Here is a 22,260-nt window from a genome sequence, read left to right on the forward strand (position 1 = left end):
AATTCTGACTTTTTTTCTCGCAATTGCGAGTTTATATCTCGCAATTCTAACTTTATTTCTTAGAATTGCGAGTTTATATCTCGCAATTCTAACTTTATTTCTTAGAATTGCGAGTTTATATCTCGCAATTCTAACTTTATTTCTTAGAATTGCGAGTTTATATCTCGCAATTCTAACTTTATTTCTTAGAATTGCGAGTTTATATCTCGCAATTCTAACTTTATTTCTTAGAATTGCGAGTTTATATCTCGCAATTCTGACTTTTTTTCTCGCAATTGCGAGTTTATATCTCGCAATTCTGACTTTTTTTCTCGCAATTGCGAGTTTATATCTCGCAATTCTAACTTTATTTCTTAGAATTGCGAGTTTATATCTCGCAATTCTAACTTTATTTCTTAGAATTGCGAGTTTATATCTCGCAATTCTAACTTTATTTCTTAGAATTGCGAGTTTATATCTCGCAATTCTAACTTTATTTCTTAGAATTGCGAGTTTATATCTCGCAATTCTGACTTTTTTTCTCGCAATTGCGAGTTTATATCTCGCAATTCTGACATTTTTTTTCTCGCAATTGCGAGTTTATATCTCGCAATTCTGACATTTTTTTTCTCGCAATTGCGAGTTTATATCTCGCAATTCTGACATTTTTTTTCTCGCAATTGCGAGTTTATATCTCGCAATTCTGACATTTTTTTTCTCGCAATTGCGAGTTTATATCTCGCAATTCTGACTTTTTTTTCTCGCAATTCTGACTTTTTTTTCTCGCAATTCCGACTTTACAACTCGCAATTGCGAGTTTATATCTCGCAATTCTGACTTTTTTTCTCCCAATTGCGAGTTTATATTTCCCAATTCTGACTTTTTTTTTCTCGCAATTGCGAGTTTATATCTCGCAATTCTGACTTTTTTTCTCCCAATTGCGTGTTAATATCTCGCAATTCTGACTTTTTTTTCTCGCAATTCTGACTTTTTTTTCTCGCAATTCCGACTTTACAACTCGCAATTGCGAGTTTATATCTCGCAATTCTGACTTTTTTTTTTCTCGCAATTGCGAGTTAATATCTCGCAATTCTGACTTTTTTTCTCGCAATTGCGAGTTTATATCTCGCAATTCAGACTTTTTTTTTCTCACAATTGCGAGTTAATATCTCATGATTTCTGGCTTTTTTTCTCTCGCAATTGCGATTTTATATTTCGTGATTTCTGGCTTTTTTTCTCACAATTGCGAGTTTATATCTCGTGAATTCTGGATTTTTTTCTCTCGCAATTGCGAGTTTATATTTCGCAATTCTGACTTTTTTTTTCTCGCAATTGCGAGTTTATATCTCGCAATTCTGACTTTTTTTCTCCCAGTTGCGTGTTAATATCTCGCAATTCTGACTTTTTTTTTCTCGCAATTCCGACTTTACAACTCGCAATTGCGAGTTTATATCTCGCAATTCTGACTTTTTTTTTTCTCGCAATTGCGAGTTAATATCTCGCAACTCTGACTTTTTTTCTCGCAATTGCGAGTTTATATTTCGCAATTCTGTAGGAAAAAAAGTCAGAATTGTGAGATAAAAAGTTGCAATAACCTTAATTTTTTATTCAGTGGCGGAAACGGGCTTCCATAGATTAATGCTAACTATTTGAAGAAAAAAATTAATGTATTACAGTAATGTTTGGTGATCAATTCCAATTAAAAAAATTATTTTTACTTTTTTGTTTACTGATACAGATTGATTAATGCTAATTAATAAAATATATTAATAAAATGTTTTACAGTGAATCTTTTTTTACATACTGATTGATGTCAATTACTAAAAAATGTATTTTAGGATTTTTTTTTAAAAGTGAAACATACCAATTAATTCGAATTATTTAAAAAAATAAATGTATTACAGTCATTTTTTTGTGATTAATGCCACTTAAACATTTTACTAATTTTTTTTACTGATACATATTGATTAATGCTAATTAATAAAATATATTAATAAAATGTTTTACAGTGAATTTTTGTGAAACATACTGATTAATGTTAATTACTAAAACTTTTTAAAGTGAAACATACCAGTTAACGCTTATTAATTAATAAAAAAAAATGTAATGTATTGTTTTGTGAAACATACTGATTAATAATTACTAAAAAAAAAATGAATGACCAAAGTGAAAATGTTTCAACAGGTTACATTTAATACTTTGTCTTTTATAAAAGACAAAGCCTAAAAAAAAAGAAAAATAATTGAAATAGGTTTCAGAATTTCTTGAGTTTTAATTTTTATTTTGAGATTTTATTTTAAATATAATATTTTTTTCCTTTCATTTTGAGATTTACTGATATTCAAATATGATTGTTTTTTTATATTCATTTAGATAATTACTTATACAGTGGGTACAGAAAGTATTCAGACCCCCTTAAATTTTTCACTCTTTGTTATATTGCAGCCATTTGCTAAAATCATTTAAGTTAATTTTTTTTCCTCATTAATGTACACACAGCACCCCATATTGACAGAAAAACACAGAATTGTTGACATTTTTGCAGATTTATTAAAAAAGAAAAACTGAAATATCAAATGGTCCTAAGTATTCAGACCCTTTACTCAGTATTTAGTAGAAGCACCCTTTTGATCCAATACAGCCATGAGAAATGTCAACAATTCTGTGTTTTTCTGTCAATATGGGGTGCTATGTGTACATTAATGAGGAAAAAAATTAACTTAAATGATTTTAGCAAATGGCTGCAATATAACAAAGAGTGAAAAATTTAAGGGGGTCTGAATACTTTCCGTACCCACTGTATCTGTAGTATCTTTAAGTATCACTTAATTAATTAATTTAATTTTGTTGCATTTTCTATGAATATATTTGTCCTCTCTGTCTGTGCTGCAGTATTTATTCGTGTCTCTGCGGAACAGAGAAGGCTGCTATAAGCTGCTGCGATCCGTCTGTCCTCAGCTGGAGGTGAGTGAGCGTTTGCTGACGTGATTTGACTGGTGTTCGTGTGTTTAACTGGCTCCTGACGTGTCGCCGCTCTCGTTCCCGACAGGACGGAAGTGCCAACAGCAGCCCTCTCTTGAGTGAGGCTCAGCGCTCGTCTGGATCTGTGCGTCTCTCCCAGCAGAACTCCAGCCAGTCCAGTCTGGACGACTCGTACGAGCTTTGTCCTCCGATCGATCTGTCTGCGTCTCGACTCACTCCAGGTTCTTAAACTCCCTGCTGAACGTCTCACAGCTGCGTGACTCTGAGAGAAAGGTGTTAAGATACTGTGTTTGCTTCTGCGTTTCAGAAAACGCTGCGATTAAAAGCTCCCCGCAGATGCCAGACGAGAGCTCGAGTGAGGAATACACCGGTACGACGCGCGCCGGCCTGCAGATCTGAATGACTCGGAGGGGATAATGCGTTTGATTGGCTAACGCAGATTCTGCTTCCTCTCTCCACAGGAAGTTCGTGGGTTTGGAACGTGACGGATCGAGCGCGATCTCTCCTCATCCAAAGAGAAATCAGCAACCTCAACACTCTGCTGCTCATCTACTTGATCCTGTGAGTGTTCATGCCACGGCTTTTAGCTGGAATGTGCTCATCTATTTACAATTTCACAGTAAATATTTACAATATAATAAAAAATAATAATAATCACATTTATATAGCGCTTTTCTAGCCACTCAAAGCGCTTTACATTGTGAGGGGGTAGCTCCTCATCTACAAAATATATTTACAAAAATATTGGCAAAAATATTCCATATAAATATTTAAAAAATTGTACTAAAAATTAAAAAGTGTTATACAAATATTTAAAAAATATATATTTTTATAAAATATTTTCCAAAACGTAATATATAAAATGTAATAAAGTTTACTAAAAATAATGTATGGAATATTTACTGAAATAATTTCTAAAGTCTACAAAAATATGAATATTTATAAAAATGTTTACTAGACCTATTTATGAAGTACTTGATAATTTATGAATGTTATAAAAAATATTTAGTAAAAACTAATATTTTTATATTTAGTATGTATCAAATATTTACTAAATTATAAATGTTATACAAATATTTACTAGAAGTAACAAATGTGTGAAAATGTTTTTACAGATATTTACTGAAAATAATTTGACACCTTTCAGGGCTCCAGACTGCGACTAAAACAGTCAAAATATTAATTTGCGAGTGAACTTTTTGCTGGCGACTACATAAATGTACATGTTATGACTTACAAATTTGCCTTTTTTTCTTAATTGTTTTGCGATCACGTCTTTTATGTTGACGTAATAAACCGAGATGAAGCGCATCAAAGTTTTAGTGGAGAAAAGACTTTGAAACAGTCCTCATCTCTGCTGAGCGCCAGCGCTGACGGCACACCTGCTAAAAGCAGCTCTAGTTGTGCAGCATGAGAGTTCCAAAATGACGGAGACGTACGAATATTGCATATTCACATTTTTACTTAACCTGTCATCTACATGATAAGAGAATACAAGGAGCTAAAGATAAAGTTCAACACCTCCTATTTAACTGCATGTTACTAATGAAGAAAACCAGACTGGATGTGTGAAAGACGCACAGGGTTGCCAGGTTGTCACAAAATTGCTACTCAAAACTAGCTCAATGGCGTTTCGAGGGGGATCCCCCGGTTAAAAAAAAACACGTTCCAGGGTTTTTTAATTCGCATTGCAGGAGCTAAATATCACGTTATTGTGGTCTCTAACCAGCGGACATGAGAAACAACCAGCGGCAACCGTGTTAAAGTATCCCAATTACGCGGAAAAACCCCAGACTTGGCAACACTGAAGACACATGACAACTGATTTATAGGACGCATTGAGGAGGAGCCCAAACTACACTCGATGGCCAAGTGCTGCTGACATTATGCTCCGTGACATTGGCACAGATTCTGTGTAATAAACAATTCTCAAGTTGGAAGAAACATTTAGTTCCCAAGTGAACTTTAGTTCCCAGGACATCTACAAGATTAAAATGCTGATAAACGCATAAAAAGATGAGACATAAACACATGGCAGTATGACTGAAATGTTAGTGTTAAACTAAAAATAAAACATGTTTATTCTGTGGCACCTAAAAAAATAATTTGTTGCCTGGTTTTGTTTCTTATATGGAGGTTACTTCTGTTATATTGGTGCATTTAATTTCATATGACGAACTGTGATTGATTTTAATTTTAAAATTACTTTTATTAAATAATCAAGTATTACCTGTCCTGTCAGTATAGGCTGAAATATCTATATTGCTTCACCCATAGTATTAGTGACATATAATCATGAGCTCAGTGACGAGATCCCTTTCAGCGTGACTCTAGTTGTCAAAATATAAGTTGGTTGCCAGGCAAATGAGTCTCATCTTGCCAGTATGCAGCTGTAAGGGAATGATATTGTTATTGTGATGTGAGACGCCCTGATACTAAACGTGCATTTAACCAAAGTGACGTGTTTTTGTCTCGTTTAGGGTGTTTCTGCTCTTGTTGTCGTCTGGCTATATCGGCCTGCGTATCGTGGCCTTAGAAGAGCAGCTGACGTCTCTCGGAGCCCTTCCCGAATTCACCTTGCAAAGCAGGTAAATGGTGTCATGTTACATTGATATTTCTGCAGGTGTAAAACCCAAAGCAGCATCAGAAAATTACGTTTAGGCTGAAATATCTATATTGCTTCACCCATAGTATTAGTGACAGATAATCATGAGCTCAGTGACGAGATCCCTTTCAGCGTGACTCTAGTTGTCAAAATATAAGTGGTTGCCAGGCAAACGAGTCTCATCTTGCCAGTATGCAGCTGTAAGGGAATGATATTGTTATTGTGATGTGAGACGCCCTGATACTAAACGTGCATTTAACCAAAGTGACGTGTTTTTGTCTCGTTTAGGGTGTTTCTGCTCTTGTTGTCGTCTGGCTATATCGGCCTGCGTATCGTGGCCTTAGAAGAGCAGCTGACGTCTCTCGGAGCGCTTCCCGAATTCACCTTGCAAAGCAGGTAAATGGTGTCATGTTACATTGATATTTCTGCAGGTGTAAAACCCAAAGCAGCATCAGAAAATTACGTTGATTTTTTTTTTTGTTCTTTCAGGTACAAAGAAACGTAAGAGATCTCATCCATCAGAACTTTGGAAAGAACCACCAAAAACCGTTTTTAAAGATCCACTAGCCGCCGCAGGGAATGCTGGGAAGGACCTTTATTTGCACATGCACCAGCTACCGAACTCAGTGCGTCTTTGCCAAGAAAACCACCAAAGGGCATGCGCTTTACGAGACGCTGGTGTTGACGAAACGCGGGCATGTCTTCGCTCGCAGCCGTTCGGTTTGTGTTAGCGCTGCAGCGACTCGACCAAAAACAACCAAAGACAACAGGTTTGTCTCGGAGGACTGTCAAAGACAACTAAAACAAACTACTTCTGTGGAAAAGCATTACTCATTGCAGCGCCTTCGTTTGACCACTTTTACGACCATCAAAAAAATGTCGCGAAGAACTCATTTTTATTTTCTTCCTAAGTTCCTTATTTTTGATGGCTGTCTTTTTCATCAGTCTTTCGGTTTCTTCCTCTTACGTTTTTTCGTACAAGGGTTGCGATATTACTGGTTTCGATTTAATGATTAAAAAAACTAAGCTAGCTAAACAATGCTTACTCATTGCAACACCTTTGTACCACTTTTATCGATCAGCAAAAATTGTCGCAAATAACTTTGTCATAAGGTTTTGCGATATTACTGGTTTCGGTTCAACGATAAAAAGAGCTAAGCTAGCTAGCCAACTCTTATTCATTGCAGCACCTTTGTTTGACCATCAAAAAATGTCACAAATAACTTCCATCCATTTTTCGTTCGTTCAACTTTCGTCCCAAGTTCCTTATTTTTGATGTCTAGCTTTATCTTGGTCTTCTTTCGGTTTCATTCTTCCTCAATGTTTTTTGTATAAAGGGTTGTGATATTCCTGGTTTCATTTTAACGATAAAAAAAGAGCTTAGCTAGCTAGCCAACCCATTGCAGCGCCTTCATTTGACCACTTTTATGACCATCAAAAAAAATATCATGAATAACAATGTTGTATAAGCGGTTGTGATATTACTGGTTTTGGTTTAACGATAAAAAAAAGAGCAAAGCTAGCTAGCCAGCCCTTAGTATTATTGTATGTATAGTCTATGCACAAGAAATGTTCAGATCAGGTATTTAACAAGTTTTTGTAACATTTCTTTTGTCTTTTTTTATACTTTAAGGAGACGAAGTAGTCGACATGTTGGTCTTTTTGTAATCTGAACAAAAAAAAAAGAAAGAAAAAAAAAAAGATTGTATTGTGCAAGAAGAGATGGATATGGTATTGTTAAACGTCCGATTTGCGGCTAAAGCCAAGCATGCATGTTTGCGCAAACCCAAATGGAGCATTTCCATTCAGGACTCATAACGAGACTAATAGCGATACTTGACGAAAATGACGTGGTCCAAAATATGCATGATTTTTGTGTGTGTGTGTGTGTGTTTGTAAATGTTGCAATATGTTCAGGAGATGAGAGACGTGTAGCCGTTCGAGTGCACTTTATAGTGTGGAGACACTCTCCAGTCCTGAAGAGGGCGCTATATTGAGGGTCTGGGGCATTGGATGGTGCTAAGAACCTCTCGCTCAGGGCTGGGACTGATTTGCAATGCATCATGGGATTGCTGCACCTCAGTTTTGGTATCTTGGTCATCTGCTGGCGGACTCGCTCTGCTGGTTTTCAGTCCGCAGATGCTGGTGGAATAAACACGGATGGACTGCAAATTTCCTGGGAATTTCTTGCGCGAATGAATGCATGCTTTTTTCCTGAAATGGAGATTACTTGTTGGACTGATCTGTGCAAATGGATTTACACAACATTTCATCCGGTCGCCGGTACGTCGCAGCCTCAAAGTCCCCTGAACGACTGTCTAATAACCACAATGCAAGAATCTCAACTTTAATAATTGGTTTATATTGCACTATTAAAGTGTTATTGTTTTTGTATCAATAAGGTCTATTTATTGCCTAATGTGTAATTCAAAGTAGTCTCTGTGAGACTGGCTTTGGCATTGTTTGAATAAATCAAGTGCTAAGGAAATGCAGTGTCTCCAATGTTTTAGTTCCCTCGAAGTCTGATCTATATTTATCGCTACTGGAATTTGTTTATGCGACTTTCAGGATGTCCGACTTTTGTTGCAGGCAGGGATAATCAGATTATGCATTAAACAGGCACTTTTTTCTGACTCTAAAATATGGAAAGTTAAGTCAGTGAAAGTTAGAAATGAGTGAAAATGTGTGAAAGTGCATTGGGTGTAATGGCAGCATCTTTTACAGCACATATTAATGCTAAATTTTAAAATATATCAACATTTTGATGTCTATTTTACGTCTCTTCACGTTGACTATTGTTCATTGCTTGTATGTTTTGGATCCATTAAAAGAGCCGGATCGCAAGTCATTAGTTCAGGAATCAATTTTCACTGGTTTCTCTTTTTTTAAGCTTTTTTTTAAAGGGGTCATATGATGCTGCTAAAAAGAACATTATTTTGTGTATTTGGTGTAATGAAATGTTTATGCGGTTTAAGGTTCAAAAACACATTATTTTCCACATACTGTACATTATTGTTTCTCCTCTATGTATACGTGAATCACGTAAATGATCAAAACGGTCGTCGAGTAGTTTGTATCACAGAATATTACTGTTGGTCATTTAACATTTCTGTTGTAAAACAGCTGTCAACTAATCAATGTTTTCCTACTTACCTCACACTCTTTCACTGTTAAAAAATGCCGTGGTGTCGCGCTGGAACAGTAAAGCCCCGCCCTTCTTTGATTTGATTGGCCATCTAAATCATTCTGACATTGACGAGCGCTGTCTGGTGTTTTTATTTTATTTTATTTTTTAATCATAAATAAATATTGAATTTGGCAGGGACATTTTTCTGCGTGAGAAAATGGATGTGTGGCGTGAGAGCGTGAGAATAGTGTCAATTGCGTGAGTCTCACGCTGAATGCGTGAGAGTTGGCAGCCCTCATGTTAATTTGGCAAGTGTTTATATGCATCCAAGCAAGTAGATGCACATAAATGGAAGAAACCTGGAGGAAACCAAAAACACTGCATTTTTGGTGTTGATGGCGCGTTGACGCGGACAGCACAACCAGACAGAAAAGCGTGGTTGTGTGATCCAGTCGCCATATTTAGGGATATTTGCAAAACGTGTCATATTTCTCTCTTCAGTGGGTCTGGAAAAGCTGATGCAAGTTGGTGCATGACCCGTTATTTAGGACATATATAGAGTAAATAAAGCTTTAAAGTTAACGGCATTGTGCTTGAGACCATCAGTTTTCTCCCGATTTAATCCGGTACAAGCTGTTCTAGTGCTTGTGAAAAGGTAAGAGTTTTGTCTACTGTTGGAGATTCACATTGCTTATGTTTGCTTTCGTATGCTGTATGTGGGTTTGACTGTTTAAATAAGCCGTTTCTTAGAAGGTTCATCATTATCTGCCCTAATGTAATTCAAAACCTCAACAAGAGATACTTAACTGTATGGTCTGGCTTTGCTCTTCCAACAAATGAGGCAAAAGCATCATACAAACTGTTGCATGACTTTTCAAAGACTTGGAATACAATCTTAAAAATAAAGGGTGTTTTGCAGTGATGCCATTTTTGGTTCCCCAAAGAACTTTTTAGTGAACTATGAAAACCTGGTAATTGCAACTTTTTATTTCATAGTTCTGACTTTTTTTTCTGAGTTTATGTTTCACAGTTCTGACTTTTGCATGATAAACGTGCAAATCTGAGAAATAAAGTCAGAATTGCAGGATATAAACTGTCAAGATAGTCTTTTGATTTCCTCAAAATTGGACTTTACAACTCGCAGTTGGGAGTTTATATCTTGCAATTCGCAATGGTGCGAAATAAAGTCAGAATTGCAAGATATAAACGTGCAATTGTGGGAAAAAGTTAATTTCAAGATATAAATTCGCAATTGTGAGAAAAAAAGTCAGAATTGCGAGAGAGACGGAATTGCAAGATAAACACTGCAATTCTGAGAAATAGTCAAAATTGCGGGATATAAACTCTCAATTGTAAGGAAATTGTATTTGAATTTCCTCAGAATTGGACTTTACAACTCGCAATTGGGAGTTTATATCTTGCAATTCGCGATTGCGAGAAATAAAGTCAGAATCGCAAGATATAAACTCACAAATCTGAGAAACAAAGTCTGAATTGCGAGAAAGTCAGAATTGCAAAATATACACTTGCAAATGTGAGAAGAAAGTCAGAATTTATATAAACTTGCAGTTGTGAGGAAAAAAAGTTAATTTTAAGATATAAATTCGCAATTGTGAGGAAAAAAAATCAGAATTGCGAGAGAGCCAGAATTGCAAGATATACACGCTCAAATATGAAAAAAAGTCAGAATTGCCAGAGTCAGAATTGTGAGATATAAACTTGCAATTGTGAGGGGAAAAAAAGTCAGAATTGCGAGATATAAACTCGCAATTGTGAGAATCAGAATTGCAAGAAACTCATAGTTGTGAGAGATAAACTCGCAATTGTGATTAAAAAGTCAGAATTTCGAGATAGAAACTCACAATTGTGGGGAAAAAAGTCAGAAGTGCGAGAAAATCATAATTGCCAGATAAACTTGCAGTTGTGAGGGAAAAAGTCAGAATTGGGAGTTTGTATCTCACAATTCTGACATTTTTCTCAATTGTAAGTTTATATCTCACAATTCTGACTTTACTTCTCGCAATTGCGAATTGCAAGAAATTCAGTGCCAGTCAAGAACCTTAAATCTTTGGTTTTGCTCATTGATTTTGGTTTTCAAATCATCCATTTTCATTTCCCACAGGTTGAAGATGTCCAACTGCACCCTCAAAATCACCACCACAGTCGAGGACCTACAAAAAGTCACTTCCATTCCCACCTTCATTTTCGGGGTCCTGGGGAACATTTACGTCTTGGTGATGTTCTGCCGCCGTCCCAGAGCAAAATGGACCTACATGAACGTCTACATCACCAACATGGCCATCGCCGACTGCGCTCTGTTGACGTTCCTGCCCGTTAAGATTCATTACTACAGCAGGCCATTGGAAGAGCATTTAAAGGCACTGTGTAATTTAGTTTTGTTGGTTTATTACGTCAACATGTACGTGAGCATCTTCATCATCACGGCCATAAGCGTGGTGCGGTACGTGGCCATCAAGTATCCCATGAAGGCCAGGAATATCTTCTCTTGCAGGAACGCTCTGGTGGTTTGCGCGCTCATATGGTTCACCATTTGCTCCATCAGCCCGGTTTACTTCGTTACGGACTCCAATAACGACAAGACCATGTGCTTCCAGAGGGTCAAGGGAGCATTGTCGTTGCATTTCGTGTTGTTGTTGGTCATCGTTGGATTCCTAGTGCCGTTCCTCATCATGCTGTTCTGCTCCGTTAGAGTCGTTTGCACTTTAAAGAAACAGTTGGACGTCGGATCGCGTTCTGAGAAGATCCAATGCATGTTTATCATCGTGGCCAATTTAGTTGTTTTCGTCGTATGCTTTCTCCCCGTCCACTTGGGTTACCTCGTTAAATACATCGTGCAAAACAAGTACGCAAACACAGACGATAACGAAAGCTGCTACTATAAACTGGTCGCGCACAACTTCCTGCACATTGCTCTTTGCTTTTCCAATATGAACTGCGGTTTGGACTGCTTTAGCTATTTTTTCGCAACCAAAACGTCCTGGAATATGTGCTGCATGAATGACACTAACAATCAAGAAGGTGAATGTGATTACAACACCGTTTCGGATGCAGTTAGTACGCCAACGTAATTGTTTTGACTGGGTTTTGTTTTATTATGTGGTTCCTTTTTGAACGTTGTATACACTCTGTACTCATAAATAAGGGTTGCAGTATTAAACAAGGCTTTTGCATGATTAAAAAAACAGAATGCTAACTATGAATGTACTATGAATAGCTTAATCTGTACAATGGGCTAGTAATAAATGTTTACATTTCTACTCTGACGTCTTGAGCTCAATGGCCCTCTTGTGATCTCCTTGTAGGACTTGTTTTTAAACCTGGTGGCTGGTCCTGCTAATGACTAACTACCATTTTCCAAAACAAAGCTATGTTTTCCAACTGGCATTGAAGTGAACCTTGAATTTAACTGGAGCACATTGCTTGAGCCCCAATACACAACAAAAACCTATAACTCAGAAACACTGAAACCATATTGAGAAGTCATATTTTACTAACATTGTTTAACAATGCATCAGGCACTTTGTGGAACATTTGGAGTGGTGGTTCTAATCAAATGAATCGTTTAAACGAACAGACTCGCAGATTTCGAACGCTAATTTGATTCGCGAACCATTGTTTGTTGATTTGGTGGAAAAGATTAGCACCTGTTTGGCATGGAATCCGAAGGTTTATCTGACAAAAAAAAAATCAGCATCAAATTGATACAGAAAAATATCCAATAAACATTCAATGGAAATGCTTCATTTACAACACTATACATTTGCCGCGCGGGAATTCACGGATCATTTTGAATTGAGGTATAACTTGAATCAAAGTGAATCATTTAAACGAACCGTCTGACTCGCTGAAATGAACAGCATAATGCTTATTAAGTTTAGTTGTCACAACTGGATCTTCGTAATGGTCTTGAAGTATATTCCGAAATTGATTCACATGGGGGTCGTAAATCACTCGACTGTTTGTTGGTGAGGTGACACAACGGAAAATTTATCAAACAGAACAAGTCTCAGACCGCCAGCAGCAAACATAAACGCTTTTGTTTCCACTAAATCAACAGAACTGAACTGATTCGAAGAAAGCACAATAAAAGAACACGTAAAAAGCGCTCAATTATTATGCGCTCGAACGAATCGGTTCATTTGAACGAACTGTTCGAACAAACCGGTTTGTTAGATGATAACAAAGACGGTAAGAAAAGCGAAACACACAGAGTTTATCTGCTCTATCGATGCACCAAAGACAGCATGTGACCTAGCTCTCGATGCATTAAATATATTTGTGTTTAATGCATTGCATTTATGTATAAAGTAAGAACTTCTGTCATGCGCTTTTGTTTTTGAAGAGACGAAGTGTATCTGTTATAAGACTTATTTTATTTTATTCCACCGGACCGGCAGATGAACAGATCTCAGCTCTTTTCTCTAGTTGGGCATGTGAAAAGGTAAGAGTTTTTGATTTGACAGACTTTTCAAGCCTCTCGAGTTTCTTAATGTTGGTTTCACTCTCATATTTTTTTATTATAATGTTGATTGTGCGTGTGTCTTTGTGTGTTGTTTGACTTTTCTTCACTTCACAATGTCCATGTTTTATATAGCTACTACATTTTTCCATTGTAATAAAAAGTTCAGTAATTTATCTTCGTATTGGATGGCAATGTAATATTTCGTGTATCTACAAATAGCCTACTGAATTTTAGCACGTGCATCTGTCATAGGAATCATTTCAAGAAATGTATTTATAGAGCAGACTATAATATACAGATTACAAAGAGATCTATGATAAAAATAAAAAAAAACGTGTTTTCCGGCCAAGTTGTAAAACCAGTGGCAACAAACTATGAGCAGCAGTTATCTCTTTAGAGAAAAAAATACAGGAGCAAAGATTAAATAATGCAGATTGCTTGTTTGATAGCCTATGCACTGATATCAATGTGTAATATCTATTTAGATACATCTTACAAATGTAAGTTAATATCGCTAACACATTCATATCAAAAATAAATTTCCCATAATGCTTTGCAAGAATTTTATTTGAACTCGGTCGTTATAGCACAGCTGCTTATTATATAAATTATGTTTATATATTCATTAAACAAAAATGTCCTTAAAATCAAACAGTGAAGTTTATAAGAACTGCATTGAGTCAACATAATGCAAAAATTATGTATTTTTTTATTGCTAATATATATTTTTGAAATATCAAAATGTTTCTGTAAGTAGTTTCATGATTATAGTAGTATGTTTTTCGCCAGTGCCTCATTTATTTTTAATTCATTCATTAATTTTTTATTGTACGCTGTAAACAATGACTTTTCAAAGGTCTAAGCCTAGAACTGTGAAAAGTCATAAACGTTTAACAATTTTACATTAACATAACATTATATTGACATTTAACAATTATCGGAATGCAGTAAATAGGCTGTTTATTTTCAATTCTCATCAAAAAAAAAAAAATAGAAACAGGTTAAATTATTAAGTTACATGAGATTCAACTAGACAAACTTAAAAATAAAACTGAAAAGACTTGTACACCAAATTTGATTAATCATAGGTTCTGTTGTGGCCTTAAATTTTAAAGTTGAATTAGATTTTTTTTGTTCATAATGAATGTTATTATTATTATTTTGTTGTTTTTATTTACTTATTTTGAGTAGATTTGACTAATTTTTACCGCTGCATCAGTCTCATGATATTAATGGTTTAGTAGACCAAAAAACAATCGGCTATAGCAACATGAACACTAAATGATAGCCTATGTAAATATATTTTCTACCTATTTTTTTTTCTTGTACATTGTTGAACGCATTTAAAAATAACCATACATTTGAAAATACATTCACATATGCCATCTTTGAAAAAAAACAACAAAGTTATTTATTGTCTAGAATTTGTGTAACACATTTCAAAGATGTACGTCGTCTACGAACGTTCCAAAACTTACACTATATATTAAAAATTAAACGTTATTAAACCATCTAGGTTTGAACGCTACATGATTCCATCCATTTTATTTATTTTTTTTCTATCAGGTTGAAGATGTCTAACTGCACGCTGAACATCACCGTGGGAGTCCAGAACTTCCAGCTCGCTGCACTGATTCCCACCTTCATCCTCGGCGTCCCGGGAAACATTTACGTCTTAGTGACGTTCTGCCGCCATCCCATAACCGACTGGACCTACATGAACATCTACATCGCCAACATGGCGATCGCCGACTGCGTCGTGCTCGTGCTTCTGCCCGTCCGCATCGCGTCCTACATCTGGGAAAGTTCGCGACTCTGGGACCAAACCAACAAAGAGCTGTGTTACGTCCTCGTGTCGGTTTATTACGTCAACATGTACGTGAGCATCTTCACGGTCACCGCGATAAGCGTCGTGCGCTACGTGGCCATCAAGTATCCGTTAAAAGCCCGGGAAATTTTGTGTCGCAGAAACGCGCTGGCGGTTTGCGCGCTCATTTGGCTGGTCACGTGCTCATTCAGCGCTGCGTTCCATCGCGTGGACGAACCGGTAAAAAATACCACGATTAAGTGCTTTCAGAAAAACAAAGGAGAGGAATTACCGTTGGCCTTCATTCTGGTTCTTAACATCATTGGGTTCCTCGTGCCGTTCCTCATCATGCTCTTCTGCTCCGTTACAGTCATTTTCAAATTAAGGAAACGGTTGGAAATCGGATCTCGTTCTGAGAAGATTCAGTGTATGTTTATCATCGCGGCTAATCTGATTGTTTTCGTCGTATGTTTCTTTCCCATCCACTTCGGCTTTTTCTTCAAGTACGTCACGCAGGCGTACAAGCACTCGTGCAGTGCGCAGTTTTTCGCACATAATTTCGTTCACGGCGCGATGTGCGTGTCCAGCATGAACTGCGCGCTCGACTGCTTCAGTTATTATTTTGCCACCAGAACATCATGGAAACGGCGCAGCTCGAAACAAAGTACAAATGAAGAATACCAGTGTAATTATAACAGGGTCACACAATGACTTCTGGGAAACTTATGTGATATTAAAACGTGTTTCAATTTTGTAATAAACTTCGTAGTATATATATATTCAACTTTATAAGTGGTTTATGGAACAATAAATTAGTTTTTGTTAAAAAAATATTAACACGTTTTATTTCTATACATACTTTCGTATAAAATCTTTTGTATAGTATATCTTCTCAAGGGACAATACTGCACAAATGAAACTTGGATATATTTTAGAGTAGTCAATGTGCAACTTGTATAGAGGTACAAATGTACTGTCCTCTAAAAATAACAACATATAGCCATAATTGTCCAAATAACTGGCAACAAAAATGAGTACACCCTAAGTGAACATGTCAAAACTGTGTCCAAAGAGTCAATATTTTGTAGGGGCACCATTGTTATCTAGCACTGCGTTAATCCTCCTGGGCATGGAGTTCACCAGAGCTGCGCAGGTTGTTGCTGGGATCATCTTCCACTCCTGGGGTCGTTATCATGTTGGATAACTGCCGTTCGGCCCAGTTTCTGAAGGGAGGACATCATGTTCTGCTTCAGTATGTCACAGTACATGCTGGAATCCATGTTTCCCTCAATGAACCGCAGCGGCTCCCCAGTGCCGGCAGCACTCATGCAGCCCCAGACCATGAAGCTACCACCACCATGCTTGATTGTAGACAAGACACTTTCCTTGGTACTCCTCACCAGGGCGTCACCACACATGCTGGACACCATCTGAGTTTATCTTAGTCTCATCAGACCACAGGACATGGTTCCAGTAATTCATGCTCTTGGACAGGTTGTCTTCAGCAAACCGTTTGCGGGCTTTCTTGTGAGCCAGCTTTAGAAGATGCTTCCTTCTGGGACGACGGCCATGCAAACCGACTTGTTGCAGTGTGCGGCGTATGGTTTGAGCACTGACAAGCTGACCTCCCGCTTCTGCAACCTCTAAAGCAATGCTGGCAGCACTCATGCGTCTGTTTTTTGAAGCCAGCTTCTGTACCTGACGCACAGCACGAGGACTCAACTTCTTTGATCGACCCTTGCGAGGCCTGTTCCGAGTGGAACCCGTCTTAGAAAACCTCAGTATGACCCTGGCTGCTGTACTGCAACTCAGTTTAAGGGTGTTACAGATCTTCTTATAGCCTAGGCCATCTTTGTGGAGAGCAACAATTCTAATTCTCAAATAGGATTGTCCCTTGAGAAGATATACTAAAATGGTTGCTGAAATGTGAGGGGTGTACTCACTTTTGTGAGATACTGTGTATATATATATATGGATATTTTTATGAACATAAATTCCCATAAGTGTGTAACTTTTTAAATGTTTATGACAAACATACGTAACAAAAGAAAAATTAAAACCAAATTTTTTTTAATGTAAATCTAGACAAATTGATTGCTAAAAATTACTGCCAAAAATGTTATAGTGTTGTATTATTCCAAGATTTTATCTTTGCATGTTTACAGAAACTGCTTGAAAAAGGCAAACTGTAATTCAGGGTCTTCTGTGTACATTAATATTTTAAAAGCTTTACTGCTGTCTGTGTTTCTGTATGTATTTCATGTTGAGTTGGCGACGCAGAGAAATGAACTCTGATCAGTGTCTGTGTGCTGAATATATCATTCCTCATCTGAGGGTGTTTTGCATCTGAACGCCATCTATTGGACAGACAGAATCATAACTCCTAACCAGTAATGCCAGTATTAAATCATGCTGCACCAATAATCCTGTGTGAGAAATAAATCATCTGCCAAAGAAAGAGTCCGAAAGCCATTTATTTCATGTTGAGATGTTTGAGACGCTCGCAGGTGCTGCTTCAGAGACGCTCCTCTGATACGCACAGAGCTGCAGGACGCCTGAAACACACCATTCACAAACACAAACATTTACTATGATGCATGAAGAAGAAAAACAAAACAAGGAACTGTTATTTGTTTGTTTTTTTTACAATTATGAACTATTATGATTTTTTTATTAAAAAAATGTGAAAAAAGAAAGAAAAATATAGTAATTTTTTAAAAAATAATAAAAAAAAGATTTATTTTTGCACAAAATTTTAAAATTTTAGATTTTTTTTTTTTACAAAACAATACCCCTTTGTTCAGAATAATACTTTGTATTATGAATAGTTATTTATTTTTGAATTAATTCAATTATTTATTTTCTTTGAACATTAAAAAAGCCTTTAAATAAAATGTTCAAAACTTTTGTTTTTGTGAACAATAAATTTCTTTAATAATTTTTTAGTTTTTTTTTTATAGTTTTCCTTGGGAAAAATAAAAAAAAAATGTTTAGGAAAAATTTCAAAATTCTTTAAATAAGATTAGATGATGTTCAAAACGGCACGTTCTTGTTTTCGTAGAGTTTTATAGAAAAAACCTGTTATTTGTTTTATATTATGCATATTTATTTAATTATTTGTATTTATTTATTGTATAAAGAAAAAAACAGGAATCAACTTTTTTGAATATTACTATGTACTATGATGAATGCAAAAAACAAGCAAGTTTTACTTAGACCTTTGTTTTTGTATTATGCATATTTATTAAATGTTTTGCAAGTTGTGCGAAAAACAAACGAATGGAAAAAAACTTTAAACGAGATTTTTTTTTCAGAAAAAAAAATATATATACATACAAATATATATACATATATTTATAATTTTTTCCTGCATATTTTGTAAAAAAGCATGCTATAAAATGAAATGTACCTGCTCCAAAAGCCAATATGATGCCGACCCAAGCCAAGATATAGGACCATGAGAATCTCCAGTCGATGTAGCGTTTGCCGAAGAAGTTGACGGTCATGCCGGTGTAGATCGCCAAAGCCAAGAGCGCAAGAAATCCTGCAGAAACACAGACCGCTTCAAAGCAGAAACCACCGCAAACCAGACCATAAAAACCACTGCAACACACACTGAACCTCGCACTGCTGAGCTGATCATCACTGCACAGACATCAGTGTTTATGAAGCAGAAATCTGCTCAAAATGTAGTAAATGTCTTTAACAACTGAAATAATATAATTTCTAATAACTGTACGTCAGATGTTTTTAACTTAATTTAAATTTTAATAACTTAAATGTCAAACGTTTTTTATTTAAACATTTAAATGTAATTTTTTATAACTAAAAATTAATTTTTTTTACTTATTTTAAATACTTAAAATTTAAGTATAAAAATAAAGTCTAAAAATGTCAAATGTTTTAACAATATAATAATTACATTTAATTATTATTAGCTCTCAAATGTCAAATAATGTAGAGTCTTCATTATGATGGATACACCAACTATACACAGATTTTTAAATGGAAAAGCAAAAAAAAAAGAATTTGAAAAAAACTGAAAACAATTTTCATAAATAAGTTGTATGACTGTAAGTCTTTCACAATGAAAAAGCAAAAATATAATGAGTTAATATTAATATTAATAGATACAGAGTATAAAAAAACATTATTTGTCATATTTTCCTTGAACATGAAATTAAGTTTCATGTTTTTAATAATTAGGAATATTGCATTTACATTTAGTCATTTAGCAGACGCTTTTATCCAAAGCTACTTACAAATGAGGACAATGGAAGCAATCAAAATCAATAAAAGAGCAATGATATACAAGTGCTATAACAAGTCTCAGTTAGCTTAATGCAGTACACGTAGCAAGGGCTTTTTAAATAATATAATAAATAAAATGAAAACAGACAGAATAGAAAAAGAATAGAGCAAGCTAGTGTTAGAGGTCTTGTTGCTTTTGCTAATTGTATAATAAATAAAAATAAAACAAATAGATAGAATGCAAAAAGATTAGAGAAAACAAGCAGTTTGTAAACGAATAGAGTGCAAGTCTAAAAGGGGCATTCTTTTTTTTTAAAGAATAGAAATAGAATAGAGAGTGCTAGAGTTAGAGGGTCAAATAAAGGTGGAACAGATGTGTTTTTAGTCGTTTCTTGAAGATGGGTAAGGACTCAGCTGCTCGGATTGATTTGGGCAGGTCATTCCACCAGGAGGGAACAGTTAATGCAAGTTTCATAAACTATGACTGAACACAGAGCTTATTTTTTGCGATAATCCAAAAGCGTATGGAAAAATCCTATTGGCTTTTTGTCGAGGGAACCAGTGCTAACAGCCGATCCGCCTACAAAGTGACGTCATAGTTCCCCCACTCTATTTACCGCGGTTTAACCGCACTCACCCACGGTCAGCGTGTGGGCGTGGCACTTGCGATTGATGCAGAACCTCCAGAGGCCCTGATTGGCTGCATTCCCTGAGTAGCGATACTGCATCCAATAGTCAGTAGCCGTGGAGATGACGAGGAGCACGAGGGCCGCCGCTCCACACAGAGAGGCCCCGCCCACCAGAGTGAACACCATCAATCAGAGGATCGGAACGCCCTCCTGCACAAACACACACACACGTTCACTAATGATCACCGCTAATGAAACAACTGCTCACTAACTGATCAATACTGTACTGAACACGCTAGTGCTGAAGAATTGGCTTTAAGTTTGTGTGCCAGACACGAAAAAAGTGCAAAAACACATAGCAACCGCATGGCAATGTGCCAACAGCCAATCAGAACACTTTAGTAACCGCATAGCAACTGCCTGGCAACCACGCAACAAGTTTTGCGCATGCAAACACCGCTCATATTTTCGGTAAAAGTGCATTTGAAAATATTACACTGAAACGTGATTCAGCTTTTCATTTTTTTCTCAGGATAAAAACTTTAAAGCATGCAAAATGTACAAATTTAGGTAAAATATCTTATTTGTTACTATTACAAATAGGAAATGAATTTTAATGGATATATTAGTAAATAAAACAACAATAATAATAATACTAAATTATGCGATAAATTAAATGTGTAATTTTATAACAAATACATAACATTTATTAATACATAAACATAAATAGTAATAATAATAATAATACATTATATGATACATTAAATGTGTTATAATGTACAACATATAAACAATAACAATGAATTAAAGGACAAATTAAAAGTATTTGTGTAAATATAAATATAGCCTACAACATGTAAATACTACTACTACTAAATTATAGGATGGATTAAATCCAATTGTTTAATTTCTATAATAAATATATAAACATATATTTTCAAAATACAAAACCAAAATAAACTTTGCAAGAAACTTTCAAGTGTCATTAATGGTTTTAGACATCTTTAAACAATTTATTTTATGAATAAAAATGTGTAGTTATGATACATGTTTGTCATTTAAATCATTATAATATGTTTAAACGTATTTAAATTTTATCGTTATATTCCACAATAGCAAATAGAAATCCACCTATTATTTTGCTTCTAATAAACACTGTATTAATGCCATATTAAATGTCCAAAGATGAAAGATCTCAATATTATTGAAGGCACTTTTGGAGAGATATATGATGCTACATGAGGGAAAAAAAATTTCAACAGGGATGTTACATTTATGTAAACAAAGTTTCTTGGCAGAGAACATTAGAATGTCTGTTCTGGGAACCAGAAACTAACGTTAGCTGAACGTTCTGGGAACCAAAATTTGCTAGCTGGTCAAATCGATCCAGAACACTTGGACTGGAGGTTTACAGGGTTTGAAGGATGAAGAAACATTTCGCCAGCACATATCTACATATAGTTACACTCAAAAGATCATTCAATACGTGAGCGAACTAGTCAGAAAACACAGAACGTTCCCCTAACGTTGCCATATGGTTATTCTTTTGGAAGCCAAATAAAAATGTTAGAGGAATATTCTCCACACCTAATGAGAACATTCTATTTACGCAATTAATGTTTTCTGTCAGAGAACGCTAGAATGTCTGGGAACCAGAAAGTTATGTTCTCAGAACGCTCTGGGAAGCTAAATTTACTAGCTGGGAATCTGTAGACGTCAATTCAATTAAAATCTAAATTCAAGGTGTTTATCAATTTTGTTACAGATAATGTTTCATTTGATTGTGAAATAAATTGCATCTTGCACAAGTGCGTTTATACAGTATTAGGGTTGGGTATCGAGAACCGGTTCCATTTTAGAACCGGTTCCAAATTTCCAATAATCGGGTATTCGATAAGACATGTGCATTTCGATTCCGCTTAACGATTCCCGCGTTCGCATTTTAATGTGATTAATCACATTATATATGATATATCATCATAAACACAGCCGTTTTTTTGTCTTAAGTGAACGTAAACAGTCAGTTTTATTTATGCTATTGCTAATTAATTTGTTTACTTTTCTTTAACAATTTAATGTTTGAAATTTATATTAGTCGTTTTTTTCTGTGGTATTTTTTTGATAAAACCATAGACATAAAACATAATAAATATTTGACATCTAAATATTTGACTTAAAATTGGTTTAATGGATTTTTTTATCTTATTGGAATCGGAATTAGGAATCGATAAGAATCGGAATCGATAAGCAGAATCGGAACCGGAATCGATAAAATTCAAACGATACCCAACCCTATACAGTATGCATCTAAATGAAACCATATCCTTAATTCAATTGAAATTTAGATTTGGAATTTTTGCAGATTGAGAATCACGATTCATTGCTAAATCCATTTGT

The 22,260-nt window shown here is 35.5% G+C and overlaps 4 protein-coding genes across 6 annotated transcripts in view; 3 read left to right on the forward strand and 1 right to left on the reverse strand.

The window, feature by feature from the left end:
- Positions 1-8,310, forward strand: part of LOC107717170 (GRAM domain-containing protein 3-like) — a 21,394-nt gene extending 13,084 nt beyond the window's left edge. For all 3 annotated transcript variants that reach the window (XM_016523842.1, XM_016523843.1, XM_016523844.1), the window contains exons 7-12: positions 2,872-2,943; positions 3,029-3,182; positions 3,269-3,331; positions 3,423-3,522; positions 5,442-5,549; positions 6,056-8,310. In XM_016523842.1, coding sequence (XP_016379328.1) covers positions 2,872-2,943; positions 3,029-3,182; positions 3,269-3,331; positions 3,423-3,522; positions 5,442-5,549; positions 6,056-6,071 — 513 coding nt within the window. In that variant the 3' untranslated portion in view covers positions 6,072-8,310. The remainder of the gene's footprint in view (positions 1-2,871; positions 2,944-3,028; positions 3,183-3,268; positions 3,332-3,422; positions 3,523-5,441; positions 5,550-6,055) is intronic.
- Positions 8,311-9,096: 786 nt separating this feature from the next.
- gpr35.1 (G protein-coupled receptor 35, tandem duplicate 1) lies at positions 9,097-11,986 on the forward strand. Its single transcript, XM_016523845.1, has 2 exons — positions 9,097-9,348; positions 10,816-11,986. Exon 2 carries the CDS (start codon positions 10,823-10,825, stop codon positions 11,780-11,782), a length of 960 nt encoding a protein of 319 aa, XP_016379331.1. The 5' UTR covers positions 9,097-9,348; positions 10,816-10,822; the 3' UTR covers positions 11,783-11,986.
- Positions 11,987-12,875: 889 nt separating this feature from the next.
- On the forward strand, positions 12,876-15,694 carry gpr35.2 (G protein-coupled receptor 35, tandem duplicate 2). The gene is made up of 3 exons (XM_016523818.1): positions 12,876-12,902; positions 13,112-13,155; positions 14,743-15,694. Exons 1-3 carry the CDS (start codon positions 12,888-12,890, stop codon positions 15,692-15,694), a joined length of 1,011 nt encoding a protein of 336 aa, XP_016379304.1. The 5' UTR covers positions 12,876-12,887.
- A 1,414-nt stretch (positions 15,695-17,108) lies between these two features.
- Positions 17,109-20,049, reverse strand: LOC107717155 (lens fiber membrane intrinsic protein-like). The gene is made up of 3 exons (XM_016523819.1): positions 19,872-20,049; positions 18,393-18,635; positions 17,109-17,538 (listed from the first exon to the last, which is right to left on the reverse strand). The coding sequence occupies exons 1-3, from the start codon at positions 20,047-20,049 to the stop codon at positions 17,462-17,464; spliced, it is 498 nt and encodes a 165-aa protein (XP_016379305.1). The 3' UTR covers positions 17,109-17,461.
- Between the last annotated feature and the right edge of the window lie 2,211 nt (positions 20,050-22,260).

Source organism: Sinocyclocheilus rhinocerous, unplaced genomic scaffold (genome assembly GCF_001515625.1).
Source record: "Sinocyclocheilus rhinocerous isolate Xijiao unplaced genomic scaffold, SAMN03320098_v1.1 scaffold1351, whole genome shotgun sequence".
Classification (NCBI taxonomy): domain Eukaryota; kingdom Metazoa; phylum Chordata; class Actinopteri; order Cypriniformes; family Cyprinidae; genus Sinocyclocheilus; species Sinocyclocheilus rhinocerous.